The sequence below is a fragment of the Physella acuta genome, unplaced genomic scaffold, assembly GCF_028476545.2.
Source record: "Physella acuta isolate Inbredline_101_S28 unplaced genomic scaffold, ASM2847654v3 ptg000067l, whole genome shotgun sequence".
Lineage (NCBI taxonomy): Eukaryota > Metazoa > Mollusca > Gastropoda > Physidae > Physella > Physella acuta.
This window is the reverse complement of record NW_026731587.1, coordinates 494,986-515,221: the sequence shown is the minus strand read 5'-3', so window position 1 is coordinate 515,221 and position 20,236 is coordinate 494,986. Positions and strand designations below refer to the sequence as shown.

The following is a 20,236-nucleotide window of genomic DNA, read 5'->3' as shown; positions in this document are numbered from 1 at the left end:
AACACCTATAGGTAGCAGGGTTAGGGTTAGGGACAACATCTATAGGTAGCAGGGTTAGGGACAACACCTATAGGTAGCAGGGTTAGGGACAACACCTATAGGTAGCAGGGTTAGGGTTAGGGACAACACCTATAGGTAGCAGGGTTAGGGTTAGGGACAACACCTATAGGTAGCAGGGTTAGGGTTAGGGACAACACCTATAGGTAGCAGGGTTAGGGTTAGGGACAACACCTATAGGTAGCAGGGTTAGGGACAACACCTATAGGTAGCAGGGTTAGGGTTAGGGACAACACCTATAGGTAGCAGGGTTAGGGTTAGGGACAACACCTATAGGTAGCAGGGTTAGGGTTAGGGACAACAGCTATAGGTAGCAGGGTTAGGGTTAGGGACAACACCTATAGGTAGCAGGGTTAGGGTTAGGGACAACACCTATAGGTAGCAGGGTTAGGGTTAGGGACAACACCTACAGGTAGCAGGGTTAGGGTTAGGGACAACACCTATAGGTAGCAGGGTTAGGGTTAGGGACAACACCTATAGGTAGCAGGGTTAGGGACAACACCTATTGGTAGCAGGGTTAGGGTTAGGGACAACACATATAGGTAGGAGGGTTAGGGTTAGGGACAACACCTATAGGTAGCAGGGTTAGGGTTAGGGACAACACATATAGGTAGCAGGGTTAGGGTTAGGGACAACACCTATAGGTAGCAGGGTTAGGGTTAGGGACAACACCTATAGGTAGCTGGGTTAGGGACAACACCTATAGGTAGCAGGGTTAGGGTTAGGGACAACACATATAGGTAGCAGGGTCAGGGTTAGGGACAACACCTATAGGTAACAGGGTTAGGGTTAGGGACAACACCTATAGGTAGCAGGATTAGGGTTAGGGACAACACATATAGGTAGCATGGTTAGGGTTAGGGACAACACCTATAGGTAGCAGGGTTAGGGACAACACCTATAGGTAGCAGGGTTAGGGTTAGGGACAACACCTATAGGTAGCAGGGTTAGGGTTAGGGACAACACCTATAGGTAGCATGGGCCATATCTTGTGGCCTGGTTGTACGCTGTCGTCTCATACGGCAACAAAGTGTCGCTAAGCCATACGGTAACAAAGTATGGCTAAGTCGTTTGAAACCTGGAACTATTTATCACGACTTACCTTTATGTAGCAGTCTATGAAAAAAAACCAGGATGTGCCAAAGTAATTATTGTCGGATACAACTTGTATTGCGAGAAACTAAGGCAAAATGTTTCGAGCGCTTTCTAGAAAATATCCAAACTAAAAAGATCAATACCGATGATCGGATGATTTAGTTAGCGCGGCACTAAACTAGTGTGTTAATCAGCAGGCTCAATATTTGTGCGTCAATAAGGTGGACCCGAGCTGTTCCATGTCAAACACAGCCATTAACAATTCGAGTAATGCAAACATTCGCTTTAGTTTGAAGCCATTAAACGCTTGCAAAACATGATCCAGCAAATTTGAGAAATGGGGCCCTGTAAAAGTCCAGATATTATATGTTCGTACCAAATATTATTTTCGGATTCCTAGTCCGTTAAGTTGAAATTAAATTAACGAGTATATATATATATATATATATATATATATATATATATATATATATATATATATATATATATATTTATATATATATATATGGTAGATCGTATAACTGGTATCGACACTTACTAAAATCTGTTTTGCACTCTTTTCTAAGATATACTTGAACCACCTACCATACTTTCTCGTGTGGCGCTTACGTTCATTTTAAAGAGTGCTACACACTATGGAAATAATGGGCTTCTGTAATTGTTGACTAAGGCGAATCAGTTTCGTCCACCGGCATCCGACATTAGAGTGACCTGAAGCACCCCCCCCCCCCCCCATGAACACTTTGACGCCTACATTCGTTATTAAGAGAACACAAAATATTGTAGCACACGGCATACGTTAATTTAACCGAACCAGGTGCCGTATCCGGCAACCCTGAGGTTGTGTAACCAGTGGTTACTGGTTGTGTAACCAGTGGTTACCAAGATCGCCCTGCGATGCCCTTGGCACCTGGGCAGTCTCCGAGGTTTGTTCTATTTCAATAATACACCCAAGGCTTCCAAACATTAAGTTCTGTGGGTTGTGGTGTGGACGAACATTCAGCCCCATCAATCAACTTTGAACATATTAGATTTAACCGTCATGGATCTTTCATCGAAACTTTTTTATAATTCCTTTTCTTAACGTTTTCTCATTAACGCTTTGCCTTAATACTACTTGTAAGTATTCAATATTTTTGTAAAAAAAAATAACTGCTATGCTCTAATTTAATAGTCTAAGCCAGCCTTTGTTCCGTTAAAAGCGATGATTGAAATGGCTATAGTTTTCTCGAACTGCAGTTTGGCAAGAAAAATTCCTCTGAAAAATATTCGCAAGTACAATATCTATTTTTTCTTAACAGGCAGCCGGACAAAATTCAACTTGCTTTTATATCATTTGTTGTATAATAATAAATTATATTGAAATCCTTACTCAAATTTAAACGATATTAGGCTACCTGTTATCCTTGGATAAGTGTGTTTCGGGGGTCATGCATAGAAGACATCTAGTTTGTTTGACGATTTTTATCTTTACCCTACCCCTCCCCACTATCAAACACATCGTCATAATAGCCAGACGCCACATTAAAAAAGACACCACAGCTCAGACTACAAGTTTTTATCTTATAAAACACCAATTTCGGTTGACCATGAGTGTGAACATAATATCCCTACTTATGCTGAGGTCACTGAAGCAGATGAACTCAACTCCACCTGCCACATGTCCCGCCAAGCCTCAGACAACATGTTTTTGTCTTTAAACTTTTCAATGGGCAACATGGTATTTCATGGAAGCCGCCACTTTTGTTGTGAAAATAAGTAAATAAATCTAGTGACGTCACTTAGCCGGTTAGAGTATTGTAATTTTATGTGAAAATAAAGTATTTGTTCTGAACTATTATGATTAAAGAGGTGTTTCTATAAATGAATATATCAATAAATTAATTATCTTCTTTACATAAATTTGTGAATAATATTTTTGGGTAGAAGAATATTATTATCTTCATAAATACGTATTTTACAGTTCTAAAAATAGTGCAGATGCTCTCGTCTAACGGAACAGACAAACAAAAAATTAAATATACAATCTTGTAAACAACTTGAATTTTAGTAGTCGATAGATAGATAGATAGATAGATATATAGATAAATAGATATAGAGAGATAGATAGATAGGTAGATAGATAGATAGATAGATAGATAGATAGATAGATAGATAGATAGATAGATAGATAGATAGATAGATAGATAGATAGATAGATAGATAGATAGATAGATAGATAGATAGATAGATAGATAGATAGATAGATAGATAGATAGATAGATAGATAGATAGATAGATAGATAGATAGATAGATAGATAGATAGATAGATAGATAGATAGATAGATAGATAGATAGATAGATAGATAGATAGATAGATAGATAGATAGATAGATAGATAGATAGATAGATAGATAGATAGATAGATAGATAGATAGATAGATAGATAGATAGATAGATAGATAGATAGATAGATAGATAGATAGATAGATAGATAGATAGATAGATAGATAGATAGATAGATAGATAGATAGATAGATAGATAGATAGATAGATAGATAGATAGATAGGTAGATAGATAGATAGATAGATAGATAGATAGATAGATAGATAGATAGATAGATAGATAGATAGATAGATAGATAGATAGATAGATAGATAGATAGATAGATAGATAGATAACACGATAACTTTAGTATCGTTTTATTTTGGTTAACGGCAATTTTTGCTGAGGTGTAAGAATTTATTTTCTTGATTTTATCAAATTTTGAGTGATTCTCGGTGACTTGAAATAGTTCTTTACGGTATTTTCGATTCCTAAAAATGTCTACTTGGTGAGGTGACTGTCCTCTAATTTCTACTTGGTGACGTGACTGTCCTCTAATTTCTACTTGGTGACGTGACTGTCCTCTAATTTCTACTTGGTGACGTGACTGTCCTCTAATTTCTACTTGGTGAGGTGACTGTCCTCTAATTTCTACTTGGTGACGTGACTGTCCTCTAATTTCTACTTGGTGACGTGACTGTCCTCTAAGTTCTACTTGGTGACGTAACTGTCCTCTAATTTCTACTTGGTGACGTGACTGTCATCTAATTTCTACTTGGTGACGTGACTGTCCTCTAATTTCTACTTGGTGACGTGACTGTCCTCTAATTTCTACTTGGTGACGTGACTGTCCTCTAATTTCTACTTGGTGACGTGACTGTCCTCTAATTTCTACTTGGTGACGTGACTGTCCTCTAATTTCTACTTGGTGACGTAACTGTCCTCTAATTTCTACTTGGTGACGTGACTGTCCTCTAATTTCTACTTGGTGACGTAACTGTCCTCTAATTTCTACTTGGTGACGTGACTGTCCTCTAATTTCTACTTGGTGACGTGACTGCCCTCTAATTTCTACTTGGTGACGTGACTGTCATCTAATTTCTACTTGGTGACGTAACTGTCCTCTAATTTCTACTTGGTAATTTGCTTTCTAAACTTTTTATTATTTTTTCTCTCACCCTCTACGATTTCTGTTTTATCCAAAACTTTTTTCCGATCCAAATGTTTAAACTCCTCTAAACCTCTCCATATTTTGAGCAGCTGGACGTCTGAGTAGTGCAAGATTTTGATCATGGCGCGCAGATGCTCCTCACTGCCCGAACGATCAGTTAAGAAGTGATAGAAGGAGTCCCTCAAGAAGCTCAGGGTCGCCTCGGCCTCTGTGTGGGGTAGCTCTGTACTCGTGTATGACTCGCCTAACTTGAGACCTTGCCACATAGCCAGTTGTGCCTCAGTGCGGGACAGCTTGCGGGTTAGTTCCCTCACCGTCACGCTTGATTTATCGTCCTTGACAAGCATCTCTAGCTGAAGATTTTAAAAGGTTGAAGTTAGATGGCATGCTAAATCTGGGTTAGCGTTAGTGTTAAATTGTAATGTATGTTAGCAAGGCCGGCGCTACCTATAAAGCGAACTAGGCGCTAGGGCGCTATCCATAGGGGGGCGCAAAAAAAAAAAAAAAAAAATATATATATATATATATATATATATATATATATATATATATATATATATATATATATATATATATATATATATATATATATATATATATATATATATATATATATATATATATATATATATATATATATATATATATATGTGTGTGTGTGTGTGTGGACCGAAAAATAAAATTGCTAGGAAGGGGTCAATAAGTTTTGCCCAGGGCGCTAAATAACCTGGCGCCGGCACTGTATGCTAGACTTGACGGCTAGTGTCAAGTTAATCCAGAATGCGTGTTGCATTTAGGGGATAGCTTAGAGTTAAATTAGAATATGTGCTACATTTGTGGATTAGCTTTTGAGTTAAATATAATTTTATCTGATAAAAAATGTATGGGTAAAGGTAAGTACAATAATACATGTTAAATTGTTGGGAACGTTTTAGGGTAAACAAGTTTGTTAAAAAACTTGTGATTAAGTTAGGGTTAGAATTAATTGCCTTTCTCTAATCATTAAAATTTAGTATTTGATCTCATTTGATCTCATTTGAATATCTGATGTTCTTTACCTATTAGAATTTCAATGATAGCTGTCAATAATATCAATTTTTCTCGTACATTTACATGATAGTTATTGCATGTTACGCCTAAGGTAGGTGGTACTAACGCTCAACGGTTAGGGTTAGGTTGGTGGGTTAGGGTTAGGGTGGTGGGTTAGGGTGGTGGGTTAGGGTGGTGGGTTAGGTTAGTGGGTTAGGGTGGTGGGTTAGGGTGGTGGGTTAGGGTGTTGGGTTAGGGTGGTGGGTTAGGGTGGTGGGTTAGGTTGGTGGGTTAGGGTGGTGGGTTAGGGTGGTGGGTTAGGGTGGTGGGTTAGGGTGGTGGGTTAGGGTTAGGGTTAGGGTGGTGGGTTAGGGTGGTGGGTTAGATTGGTGGGTTAGGGTGTTGGGTTAGGGTGGTGGGTTAGGGTGGTGGGTTAGGGTGGTGGGTTAGGGTGGTGGGTTAGGGTGGTGGGTTAGGTTGGTGGGTTAGGGTGGTGGGTTAGGGTGGTGGGTTAGGGTGGTGGGTTAGGGTTAGGGTTAGGCTGGTGAGTTAGGGTGGTTGTAATTTACTTTGACATTTAGGATAAGGGGTAGACAAACACTAGAATGTCTGACCAACACTGTCAGACCAACACTGTCAGACCAACACTGTCAGACCAACACTGTCAGACCAACACTGTCAGACCAACACTGTCAGACCAACACTGTCAGACCAACACTGTCAGACCAACACTGTCAGACCAACACTGTCAGACCAACACTGTCAGACCAACACTAGACTGTCAGACCAACACTGTCAGACCAACACTAGACTGTCTGACCAACACTGTCAGACCAACACTGTCAGACCAACACTAGACTGTCAGACCAACACTGTCAGACCAACACTGTCAGACCAACACTGTCAGACCAACACTGTCAGACCAACACTGTCAGACCAACACTAGACTGTCAGACCAACACTAGACTGTCAGACCAACACTAGACTGTCAGACCAACACTGTCAGACCAACACTGTCAGACCAACACTAGACTGTCAGACCAACACTAGACTGTCAGACCAACACTGTCAGACCAACACTAGACTGTCTGACCAACACTGTCAGACCAATACTGTCAGACCAACACTGTCAGACCAACACTAGACTGTCAGACCAACACTAGACTGTCAGACCAACACTGTCAGACCAACACTGTCAGACCAACACTGTCAGACCAACACTGTCAGACCAACACTAGACTGTCAGACCAACACTAGACTGTCAGACCAACACTGTCAGACCAACACTGTCAGACCAACACTGTCAGACCAACACTAGACTGTCAGACCAACACTGTCTGACCAACACTGTCAGACCAACACTGTCAGACCAACACTGTCAGACCAACACTGACAGACCAACACTGACAGACCAACACTGTCAGACCAACACTGTCAGACCAACACTGTCAGACCAACACTGTCAGACCAACACTAGACTGTCAGACCAACACTGTCAGACCAACACTGTCAGACCAACACTGTCAGACCAACACTGTCAGACCAACACTGTCAGACCAACACTAGACTGCCAGACCAACACTGTCAGACCAACACTGTCAGACCAACACTAGACTGTCAGACCAACACTGTCAGACCAACACTAGACTGTCAGACCAACACTAGACTGTCAGACCAACACTGTCAGACCAACACTGTCAGACCAACACTGTCAGACCAACACTAGACTGTCAGACCAACACTGTCAGACCAACACTGTCAGACCAACACTAGACTGTCAGACCAACACTGTCAGACCAACACTGTCAGACCAACACTGTCAGACCAACACTGTCAGACCAACACTGTCAGACGAACACTAGCCTGTCAGACCAACACTGTCAGACCAACACTGTCAGACCAACACTGTCAGACCAACACTGTCAGACCAACACTGTCAGACCAACACTAGACTGTCAGACCAACACTGTCAGACCAACACTAGCCTGTCAGACCAACACTGTCAGACCAACACTGTCAGACCAACACTGTCAGACCAACACTAGACTGTCAAGCCTAGAGTTGGTTTATGGGGGGTAAGCTCAATAATAATACGTGTTTAATACGTGTTATTTTTTTATTTGTGTATATGTTAGTTAGGGTGCTTTTAAAGTAATCAATTGAAAAAACTATTTCTACAAAAGGCTTTTTAATTAAAAGATTTTTCTCGAGCCTAACCCCTTGATAAATTAACAAACGCCGTGAAGCTTATAGATTTAGTTATGATGACACACCTCCTCCTCCCGTTCAAACCGCGCCGCCTCTAGGCCCTTGTTGTACATGTCCAAGAGGTAGATTTCAAACTTTTCTTCATTCTTGGTAAACTCCAACTGAAATATTTACATTTGATCAGACGGTTAGAAAGTATCGTCAGTTGTATTAAAGGAGATTGCGGTACATAGTAAAAAGAAACGTAAATATTGATAGTGTAAATAATAATGAGTTAAAGACATATAACTAGAAGTTTGGTAAATTATTTTTTTCAATAACTGCTTTTGTCTAGCTTTGTTTAGCAAATAATTTCTTTCTAAACGTTCTGGTCGAGTCTGTCACTAGCATTTCTCATTAAGTCTTGTTAACATTAATTTGTTAATAAATTAATGTATACAGGTCTTGTTAAGGTTTTGATAATTATGTTTTTGTTTCTAATTTACATGCAAATTTATGTGAAATTTTGAACGATGTCCGGTAAACGGAAATAATACATTGCACTATTTCCATATGAACACGATAACCAGGGTACTATTTCATTTCGGTAAACGAAATTTCGTGCATAAGTATAAGATCAAATATTAGGATTACTTGCAATTTCCGAGTGCATTGCGATATCCAAAAGTGGTAGGCCAACTTTACTTTATATCTGGTTTCTAAAATAATTCTAAAAATGTTAACACGAATACCATTTCAGTTAGGTGGATGAAATGTTCACAAGTAGATCTAGTAACAAAATATTATTTACTATTTTCTATTTTGAGTGATTTCCGATGTCATTAAGTAGTACTTTACGCTATTTCCGATTTATAAAAAAACCTTATCTATCTTGATTCCACTTTCTATTTTCCGTCCTGGGAAAAATTTGACCAGTTCTACCGGGTCAATATTTTTAAACTAGAACGCAGACCAAGACTCGATGACAATGCAGTGTGACAGAAAGTGACTTAATGGACATCAAAGAGCTTACGAGAATTCTTCATCAATTCTTGTTGTCATGGATATTTAAGTTTTCTTTCATGGCGGCGGAAAAAATAAACCGGGAGTGATTTCCCCTAAACTTTCTCGAATATTCTTATATAAAACAACAGGGGATGGGAACTCGGGATATAGTTATGATTTTTAATCCATTGTAACTACTTAAACTTTTAAAAATATATTATAAAATCTCGTAGAAAAAAAGAATTAAACACCAAGTGATTGCCAAATAAAAAGTGCATAATAGTGCGGAATATTATTAGTACACTATAAATTCACATGTGTTTTTTTGAGAAATCGGAAATAGCGTAAATTACTACTTCCGGTCAACGGAAATTACTCAAAATTTTACAAAAGGTAGAGAATTAGATCTTTTACTAACTTATTAAATTTAATTTATCTATCTGAAATAGTACTTAAGTTTTAGGCTTTTGAAAAATTCAAAGTAGAAAAAGTACCACTTCCGGTTATCGGAAATCGCTCAAAAGTTGATGCGGATCTACGATTTTGATATAATATTTATATATGAAGTTTAATCAACCTAGCTGTAACGGTACTCAAGTTATTGTGTTTACACACACACATACACACACAGACATACGGACAACATTGCAAAACTATGTTTTTCCGACACTGGGAGCTGTAAAACGTTTAGATTTGCAAAAATCTCGATTTTTTTTTTTGCACGATTAAAAGACTTTCTCTATAATTCGTATATATACGAGAAAGTAAAAAGAATTTCACGTCAAATGAATTCTAATAATGTGAATATTATAGAACGGAAAATTAGTACTTATAAAGGAAAAATTTATTAATTTTTAAAAGATAATGACACATCTAATTAGCCCCGGACCCAACCGAGAATAATCTCAAAATTATTCGAAAGGCACATAACTTATTTTTAAATCATGTCAATATTAGATTTCATTAAAGTATATGGTTTAAAAAATCTTACAGGTTTTTGTTGCAATTTATAAAGATTGCATATATTTGATGTTTTTAGTGTTTTCGGTAACTAAACACCATTTTATAAAACGCCAAAAACAATTTGGTTGTTTACATTTTGTCATTGCAAATTAATATAAACAAGGCATAACTAGGCCATAATATGGTTTTAAAAAGTATACCTTTATTTTGAAATGTTTTTAGCAAAGTTTTGCGTTTAAATTTCTAGAAAGTAGTGTTTTTAAAAGATCGATTTAAGAGGTTCTGTACAGTCAATCAATAGGCCTACCTGTCTTACAAAAGTGAAACTTCAAGTTATAATTTAGGCTTTATTAAAAAAATAGAAATGTAGCCCTAAATGTAAAAACAAATATTTTCGGGTTCATCGTGTTATATCACTGATTCTTAAAATATTCTGAAATTGTATTAAAACATAATATGTTTTTACTTTCTCGTATGTATTGTATTCAAACATAATATGTTTTTACTTTCTCGTATGTATTGTATTCAAACATAATATGTTTTTACTTTCTCGTATGTATTGTATTCAAACATAATATGTTTTTACTTTCTCGTATGTATTGTATTCAAACATAATATGTTTTTACTTTCTCGTATGTATTGTATTCAAACATAAAATGTTTTTACTTTCTCGTATGTATTGTATTCAAACATAATATGTTTTTACTTTCTCGTATGTATTGTATTCAAACATAATATGTTTTTACTTTCTCGTATGTATTGTATTCAAACATAATATGTTTTTACTTTCTCGTATGTATTGTATTCAAACATAATATGTTTTTACTTTCTCGTATGTATTGTATTCAAACATAATATGTTTTTACTTTCTCGTATGTATTGTATTCAAACATAATATGTTTTTACTTTCTCGTATGTATTGTATTCAAACATAATATGTTTTTACTTTCTCGTATGTATTGTATTCAAACATAATATGTTTTTACTTTCTCGTATGTATTGTATTCAAACATAATATGTTTTTACTTTCTCGTATGTATTGTATTCAAACATAATATGTTTTTACTTTCTCGTATGTATTGTATTCAAACATAATATGTTTTTACTTTCTCGTATGTATTGTATTCAAACATAATATGTTTTTACTTTCTCGTATGTATTGTATTCAAACATAATATGTTTTTACTTTCTCGTATGTATTGTATTCAAACATAATATGTTTTTACTTTCTCGTATGTATTGTATTCAAACATAATATGTTTTTACTTTCTCGTATGTATTGTATTCAAACATAATATGTTTTTACTTTCTCGTATGTATTGTATTCAAACATAATATGTTTTTACTTTCTCGTATGTATTGTATTCAAACATAATATGTTTTTACTTTCTCGTATGTATTGTATTCAAACATAATATGTTTTTACTTTCTCGTATGTATTGTATTCAAACATAATATATTTTTACTTTCTCGTATGTATTGTATTCAAACATAATATGTTTTTACTTTCTCGTATGTACGAAGTATAGTGAAAGTATTGTAATCGTGCAAAAAAAAAAATAGAGATTTTTACAAATCTCGACGTTTTACACCTCCCTGAGTCGGAAAAACATAGTTTTGCAATCTTGTCCGTATGTCTGTGTGTGTGTGTGTGTGTGTGTGTGCGCGTGTGTATGTGTAGGGTTAGGGTTAGCCCTAACCCAACCGTTGCTACACCAGAAAGACCACAGACAAGAATGGGGGAGCATGACATGTGGACAACTTTTGCTGTGTTTGAGGTCTAAGATGTGTTCCGATAGAAAATCCAGTAAAAATCGTACTCAAAATATACTTTTGTGCTGTATATGTGTGAAAATTACAAAAAAAAAACTATTGTTATAATGATTGCCATGTTATTAGTTAATAAATTGTATCGTTTGTTCCTGTTTTGTAATTATTTTTTTTTTGGAAAATATTGTCCTACATTTCTGACGGTACTTATAAATACCAATATATGTTTGTGTCACTAAAAATTTACGGAACGAAATTTCCTTCGACTTATGCTTTAAACTTGACAAAAGCGTTATAATAACACATTGTTTAAGTAAAAATTTCATTCAGAACCTAATTTCGTAAATGATTTAGTGATTTCTACTACGATAATTTTCTATTGGACATGTGTTACTGATCTCCCAATTGGAGAATATGAAGAAATAATGTTTATATTCATTATTTTATGTACCGGCTTTGGCACAGAGCATTAAGGGATATTTGGTTTTTGTTGGCTGAAAAAAAACAACAATATTTCATAAAAAACAACAACAACATAATTTACTGAATTTTCTTATGGCAATACAGTAATATGGTGTTTTGTTCGTTAAAATAGATTTTTGTTTCGTAATAGTATACGATATTTTAAAAAAATGATGTGCAAGCGTCCACAAAACCCGAGTTCCTTATGATCCCCCCTTCTCCCTCTTTTCCCACATGGACTTTGTAAATGGATGTCGTGAGGGGACAGGGCGGTAGTTTGGGTCTAGGAACAGGAATTCATTTGGGGTTAAAAGGCTTTATAAAGTGTGAGGTGAGCATATTAGGATATAGGTTTGTATTGTACAGTGCAGCAGACTGCTAGGGACGGACCATACAAAAGTGCTTTTTCATTAGAAAATAAACCAGGAGTGATCTCCCCTAAACTTTCTCGAATATTCTTATATAAATCAACAGGGGATGGGAACTCGGGATATAGATCTAGTTATGATTTTTAATCCATTTTAAATACTTAAACTTTTTAAAATAGAATAGAATCTCATAGAAAAAAGTATTGCGCACCAAGCGAACGCCGAATAAAGATGTTCATAATGGTGCGCAATATTATTAGTACTTTATAAATTTAGATGCGTTTTTGAGAAATCGGAAATAGCGTAAATTAGTACTTCCCGTCAACGGAAATTACTCAAAATTTAACAGAAGGTAGAGAATTAGATCTTTTACTTACAGGTGAAATTTCATTTATCTATCTGAAATAGTACTCAAGTTTTAGGCTTTTGAAAAATTCAAAATAGAAAAAGTACCACTTCCGGTTATCGGAAATCGCTCAAAAGTTGATACGGATCTACGATTTTGATAAAATACTTATATATGAAATTTCATCAACCTAGCTGTAACGGTACTCAAGTTATCGTGTTTACACACACACACACACACACACACACACACACACACACAGAGACATAGGGACAAGATTGCAAAATTATGTTTTTCCGTATCAGTGAGGTGTAAAACGTCGAGATTTGTAAAAATCTCGATTTTGATTACAATACTTTCTCTATACTACGTATATACGAGAAAGTAAAAAAAAAGACACACAAAATAAACCGGGAGTGATCTCCCCTAAACTTTCTCGAATATTCTAATATAACACTACGTGGGATGTCAACTCGGCATATAGACATGATTTTTGTTTACTTAAACTTTTTAAAATAGAATAAAATCTAGTAGAAAAAAAAATGCGCACCAAGCGAGCACCAAAACCAAATGTGCGTAATAGTGCGCAATATTATTAGTACTTTATAAATTCACATGCGTTTTTTGAGAAATCGGAAATAGCGTAAATTAGTACTTCCCGTCAACGGAAATTACTCAAAATTTGATAGAAGGTAGAGAATAAGATCTTTTATTTGCATATCGAATTTCATTTATCTATCTGAAATAGTACTCAAGTTATAGGCTTTTGAAAAATTCAAAGTAGAAAAAGTACCACTTCCGGTTATCGGAAATCGCTCAAAAGTTGATACGGATCTACGATTTTGATAAAATACGTATATATGAAATTTCATCAACCTAGCTGTAACGGTACTCAAGTTATCGTGTTTACACACACACACACACACACACACACAGACACACAGACATAGGGACAAGATTGCAAAATTATGTTTTTCCGTATCAGTGAGGTGTAAAACGTCGAGATTTGTAAAAATCTCGATTTTTTTTTGCACGATTACAATACTTTCTCTATACTACGTATATACGAGAAAGTAAAAAAAAAGACACACAAAATAAACCGGGAGTGATCTCCCCTAAACTTTCTCGAATATTCTAATATAACACTACGTGGGATGTCAACTCGGAATATAGACATGATTTTTGTTTACTTAAACTTTTAAAAATAGAATAAAATCTAGTAGAAAAAAAATTGCGCACCAAGCGAGCACCAAAACCAAATGTGCGTAATAGTGCGCAATATTATTAGTACTTTATAAATTCACATGCGTTTTTTGAGAAATCGGAAATAGCGTAAATTAGTACTTCCCGTCAACGGAAATTACTCAAAATTTGATAGAAGGTAGAGAATAAGATCTTTTATTTACATATCGAATTTCATTTATCTATCTGAAATAGTACTCAAGTTATAGGCTTTTGAAAAATTCAAAGTAGAAAAAGTACCACTTCCGGTTATCGGAAATCGCTCAAAAGTTGATACGGATCTACGATTTTGATAAAATACTTATATATGAAATTTCATCAACCTAGCTGTAACGGTACTCAAGTTATCGTGTTTACACACGGACTCACAGACACACAGACACACACACACACAGACATACGGACAAGATTGCAAAATTATGTTTTTCCGTATCAGTGAGGTGTAAAACGTCGAGATTTGTAAAAATCTCGATTTTTTTTTGCACGATTACAATACTTTCTCTATACTACGTATATACGAGAAAGTAAAAAGCCATACAAACAAATCACCGTGTTTATGAATGAATTTTTTAAAGGTCAATAAATCAGTTTTGGTATTTAATAAAGTATTTACGTGCTTTGTCAATTAAAGAACTTGACGGACAGACAGACAGACAGACAGACAAACACACGGACCCACCAACCGACTGGCTAAGATACTAACTTTTAAATCCGAATATCTTTTATCCATTTTTCTGAGCTCTTCTTTAAGCGCATTGATTTCTTTCGTGCAATCATCCCTCTGTCGTTCGATTAAGTTTAAAATCCTTTTCAATTCTTCAATTTCTTTATCTCGCTCAGCTACAGATTTTACTTTCTCATTCTCGAGGCTACTGGTAAGGGACACTACCTCGGCTTTTTTTTCTTCGATTTCCTGTAACAGCTGGGCGACCTATAACAAAATAAACATGTGTAACAGATACCACATAAATTAAACAGAGTCAGATGTCAGAACTTGATGGATTACAGATTCAGATATTTAACGTGATGGTACAAATATTTAGATATTTTATGTGATGGTACAAAGATTTAGATATTTTATGTAAGAGCACAAAGATTTAAATATTTTAGGTGAGGGCACAAAGATTTAAATATTTTACGTGATAGTACAAAGATTTAGATATTTTATGTGAGAGCACAAAGATTTAGATATTTTATGTGAGGGCACAAAGATTTAGATATTTTATTTAAGGGCACAAAGATTTAGATATTTTAGGTGAGGGCACAAAGATTTAGATATTTTATGTGAGAGCACAAAGATTTAGATATTTTAGGTGAGGGCACAAAGATTTAGATATTTTAGGTGAGGCCACAACGATAAAGATATTTTATCTGATAACACAAAGATTTAGATATTTTACATGATGGTACAAAGATTTAGATATTTTACGTGATGGTACACATATTTAGATATTTTATGTGATAGCACAAAGATTTAGATATTTTAAGTGAGGGCACAAAGATTTATATATTTTACGAGATGGTACAAAGATTTAGATATTTTACCTGATGGTACAAATATTTAAGTATTTTACGTGATGGTACAAATATTTAGATATTTTACGTGATTGTACAAATATTTAGATATTTTACGTGATGGTACAAATATTTAGGTATTTTACATGATGGTACAAATATTTAGATATTTTACGTGATGGTACAAACATTTAGATATTTTACGTGATGGTACAAATATTTAGATATTTTACATGATGGTACAAATATTTAAGTATTTTACGTGATGGTACAAATATTTAGATATTTTACGTGATTGTACAAATATTTAGATATTTTACGTGATGGTACAAATATTTAGGTATTTTACATGATGGTACAAATATTTAGATATTTTACGTGATGTTGTAGCAAGTAAAAGATGTTTTAACGTGATAGTTAGCCATTAGAATATCTGTTACAATTGCGATCTAGATTGAGGGTAGGCTGGTAGTGAAATGGCTGGGGACGGGGATGACAGTTTAAAAAATGTGGGTTGAGGACGAGGGAGAGAGGTTTGTGTGTGAGGTTGGGTGGAAATCATTGAGTTGAGATGGATTGGGTAGAGGGGGATGGATGCTCGACTTGATATACTTCTTTCAAATTGACTTGTATTGTTTATTTAGGACGGCTATTAAATGAATCAACAAACTAACCTCGCTTCTGAGTTCTTTGACTTCTAGTTGGCTTCGTTTTAGTGGCGTTACATAATGAGCGTTGCCTAAATCCTGATCAGTCGACTCTTGACGGGTGCTGTGACGCAGATGGAACCTCTTACAACTGACATCGGAAGACGCGTGTGAACTCGCCGAATTATCGCCCGTTGGAGAAGGTAGAGATCTGTCAGTGGTTTTCTGTCGCGAGAGATTGTTTTCCGAGAACTTGATATGGAACATCTGCGCTGTTGCCTTTTCTGCACCTTGTTCTTTTTCCATGTTCCCATAGACATCCTCGTGGTTCCCTGCTGTTTTTCGAACCTTGACGAGCCCACGATTCCCTGTCTCTGAAAGCGTCGTCTGTTTTTTTATAGGGGAGAGTTTGCGTTCTGTCCTAACGGCGGGCTTTCTGGGCTCATCGCTTCGTAAAATCTGACTCAGTGGCTGAGGCGGCAAACTAGACTGTCTTCGAATTCGGTCCATAGCTTCTGATTGATCTAAGCGATGTTTGCTCAGGCTAATTTTAAAGGATTCCTGTAGGCTCTCATAAGAAGGGTTGGAACATCCAGTAACATTCAGACTCTGTTTCAAGTGTTGTGTGAGGTATGAAATATTGTGCACATAGTCCAAAAGCTTGAATGATTCAATGAATTTCTTGTGTTTATTGACAGTATCTAAAAGCTCTTGAGAACTTGGTTCACATGTAGTACCTAGTGATTTTCTTGGACAGTTTTGGTCACTACAAGTTCTTAAAAATTTTCGTGGAACTTGTCTGGAAAAACTTGAAGAACATCGCTTAAATATTAGTCCTCCAAACGAACTGCCCACGCGAGAACTGCTTGTATTGTCAAATAAAATCTGGGATTCGGGAGCTTTGTAGCCAAGAAATAGGGCGAAATAATAGTTTTTTGATTGACTGTCCTGGGCACTGATGTCCCTCTCATGGGCACTTATGTCCCTCTCATGGGCACTGATGTCCCTCTCATGGGCACTGATGTCCCTCTCATGGACACTATCCGTCGCAAGGATAGCTACCTGCCCCTGTTGACGCTGACCACTGGCCGAAAATTTCCTGCCGATTTCTGGTTTCTCCTGACTGTGGAAAATTCCAGAAGAATCACATTTAAAACTAATACTTTCAGTATTGCTATCTTTGTATGGTATTGTCTCACTCATGTCTCTCTCTTGTCTAAAAGTTAAATGAGAATGTTAATATCTCGACGTTTGTTAAACACAAGTGATCACAAAAAAAAAACGAAAACTTTTTTTTTAAAATCAAATGATTTAAACTGTAATAAAACCCACGAATCTGTGTAGACAGAATTGTATTTACTTCAAACATCAGAGCCACAGATACATCTGTTGTAAGTTCAAATATAAGACCGTCAAATCAATGGCTAGCTGGATATTTTTATTGATCTCCAAAGCATACTTACCAGCTCTGAATGAGACGTCTTAAACTATTCTAAATAAAATGGGAGTGAATTCCCCTGAGCAAATCTCAAAATCTATTGGATAGAGGACTACAGGAGAGAATCTGCACTATGTGTAGAGCTGTAAAATAGTATGTAGGTAGAGAACAATTTTTGTTTTCAGACAAACTTTTAATCACAAATTTATTTAAAGGCGTTAATTAATTAATTGATTTATTCATTGGTAGATTAACCACATTAATTATAAAAGTTTAGAAAGATGGCTTTACTTTGAGTGAATAGTGACGTCACATGATTTGTTTACTTTTTACGTCAACAATGGCGGCCTCCATCGAAGAGTGTGTTCCCATTCCAATGTTTAACGCGTTCTAAAGCTTATTTCCTGTTGGCTATAACTTTAACAATACGTCCGTTTGCTGTTGTTTTTTTTACATTTCAACACTATTATCAATGTTTTAACAGTTCTTTTTATTTTATTATACAATAAATTTCTCTAGATCTACAGATCAGCTGTCGAAGGAAGAAAAAGGGTAATCTATCGTTTTGGGTACGTAAAATCGCCCGCGGCTATTTATGTACGAAAACGTTACCTCATTGTCAAGGCTTTAATAGAATTATATTGTCATATGTTTGTGTCAAATATTATAGATAAATGAATAATAAACCTAAATCAATGGCTAAATATATCGATATAGGCCAGAAATTAATTTTAAACAGCAGTGTCTGAGAGCAAGATTTGCTATATAAACAGCAGCCATTTGTAAAATAGAATGGCTTCCCCCTGAATCTGGCGCTAAAAGCTTATGAAAATAAAACTTAGACAAGATGGCTGCTGTAGTAAATGAGCATTGTTGCATCTGTTGGAAACATCGCTAGTCTTCATTAATTACGGAAAAGTTTTAATTCAATTGTTTAAAAACATGTACATAAATGAATCAAGGAAACATTTTTGAATTTTTTAAAACTTAAATCCTCATCAAAATGTGAAATAATTATTAAAATTTAAGGAGTCACCTGTTTTTCACATTACAAATCGCGGGCGATTTTACGTACCCAAAACGATAGATTACCAGAAAAAGTTATGAATCTAGAATCTAGATCTAGATCTAGGTCACTAGACTTAATGTAAATTCTACATCTAGAATCTATTTCAGGCCTTAATTATTTTATATAAATCTTTGTTTAGCTTCAATGATCATCTAATTCGAGAATGCATGGGAGTTGTCTATCTAGGTTCTAGATCTAGATATAGTAGGATCACTCGCTAACTTGGAGGCGTGGTCAGTTGCTAACAACAATTTGACGTCCGGACCGGACGCATGACTTCCGACAATTTTTAGGCCAAATTCCAGAGACCTTCTTAGAATTACTATTAAAAATGTTTACCACGAGCAAAATGGCGGGTTTTCGTGTTATATAAACATGCTATATGTGGCCACGGCTAGATATGCCAGAAAAGCATTTTAAAAATTTGCTTTGGAGAATGAAGACTAAATTTTAAAGTCGGTGTCATTAAAATTAATAGAACTTTTAACAGGTCACATGTGACGTCAGTATATGAAGGGATAGTGTGGTCAAACCCAAGCTCAGCCGATATCGGTGTTTTTAAAAGATAAAAAACGTCTTTTTGAATGTGGGGTCTGGTTATTTTGTGATGATAAGTGACAGACATGATGTCATTTATGGATGACCCCCAAACCCACAGTCATCCAAGGGATGATGGGTAAGTTTAGTATATTTTAAAAATGTTTTACTCGTTTGAGAAAAATATTTCATCAAATAGTAATCGGTCAAAACGCAATGTGTTTTACTACAAATTGAACGATATTAGTAACAAATCTAAAAACGTACACATTTAATTTTTAAAATAACATAGACTACCAATACCTAAGAGAAAAATTAAAACCAAATTATGTTCTTAGTCAACACAACACAATGTAATAAAAATGTAATAATGCACTATAAAAGAGAGAATAAATGATTCTTTAAATGTGTAATAAGACACTAGTATTTAATTAACTATAAAGAAAAGCGTGGGTTACTAAATTATTTATTGGATACCTTTACTAATATTTATATAGGAAGATACCCACGCTTTTCTTTAGAGTTATTTAAATAATAGTAATGATTTAAACCCTATTTATGTCACAATATCTTTAGTTAATCCATCAATTGCTATAAAAAATTGTTTGAGAAAATTCATTCATTAAAGCTGCTTTCTTCAGACTTTAATGGACTTTAGATTCCCAACGAATGAAAAAACAATCCACCTACATGAATTTGAGTAAACTAATGCCGATGTCGATTTATAACTACATCTAGCCGCTACATTGTAAATGGCGTTGATGCACAAAACATTGACACCTGCCACAGGTGGTAGCATCTGTCGCCATCGTTAGATAATTAGATGCATAAACTCCTCCTCGCGTGCTAGTACCTGACCCTACTCACAAAGTAACTGGTCTCTCTAGTGGTTGCGATGTGGAAATGTTCCTGCTGTGACCTCTCTCTCTCTCTCCCTCTCTCTCTCTCTCTCTCTCTAACGCACACACCTACAAACATACACACAAACATTCACAATTTGACTGGCAAACCCGTTAAATAACTATACTC

General features: G+C 35.6%; 2 protein-coding genes across 6 annotated transcripts in view; one reads left to right on the top strand and one right to left on the bottom strand.

The window, feature by feature from the left end:
- Nucleotides 1-3,803: 3,803 nt before the first annotated feature.
- On the bottom strand, nt 3,804-20,045 carry LOC131951903 (protein quick-to-court). 2 transcript variants are annotated; one of them, XM_059314350.1, is made up of 5 exons: nt 19,898-20,045; nt 16,191-17,286; nt 14,705-14,932; nt 7,932-8,027; nt 3,804-4,982 (listed from the first exon to the last, which is right to left on the bottom strand). In XM_059314350.1, exons 2-5 carry the CDS (start codon nt 16,671-16,673, stop codon nt 4,590-4,592), a joined length of 1,200 nt encoding a protein of 399 aa, XP_059170333.1. In that variant the 5' UTR covers nt 16,674-17,286; nt 19,898-20,045; the 3' UTR covers nt 3,804-4,589. The 2 variants fall into 2 exon arrangements, with proteins under 2 accessions (XP_059170333.1, XP_059170325.1); XM_059314342.1 differs by lacking the exon at nt 19,898-20,045 and adding an exon at nt 17,627-17,742.
- Nucleotides 14,932-20,236, top strand: part of LOC131951919 (dynein axonemal light chain 1) — a 34,737-nt gene continuing 29,432 nt past the window's right edge. Inside the window, exon 1 of one of the 4 annotated variants that reach the window (XM_059314389.1) lies at nt 14,932-15,030. Coding sequence is in view for 1 of the 4 variants with exons in the window: in XM_059314361.1 (XP_059170344.1) it covers nt 19,310-19,346 (37 nt within the window). In the remaining 3 variants the exon portion in view is untranslated. Of the gene's footprint in view, nt 15,031-17,691; nt 17,763-19,154; nt 19,347-20,236 lie in introns of those variants that run through there. The other 3 variants (XM_059314372.1, XM_059314381.1, XM_059314361.1) reach the window with 3 other exon arrangements.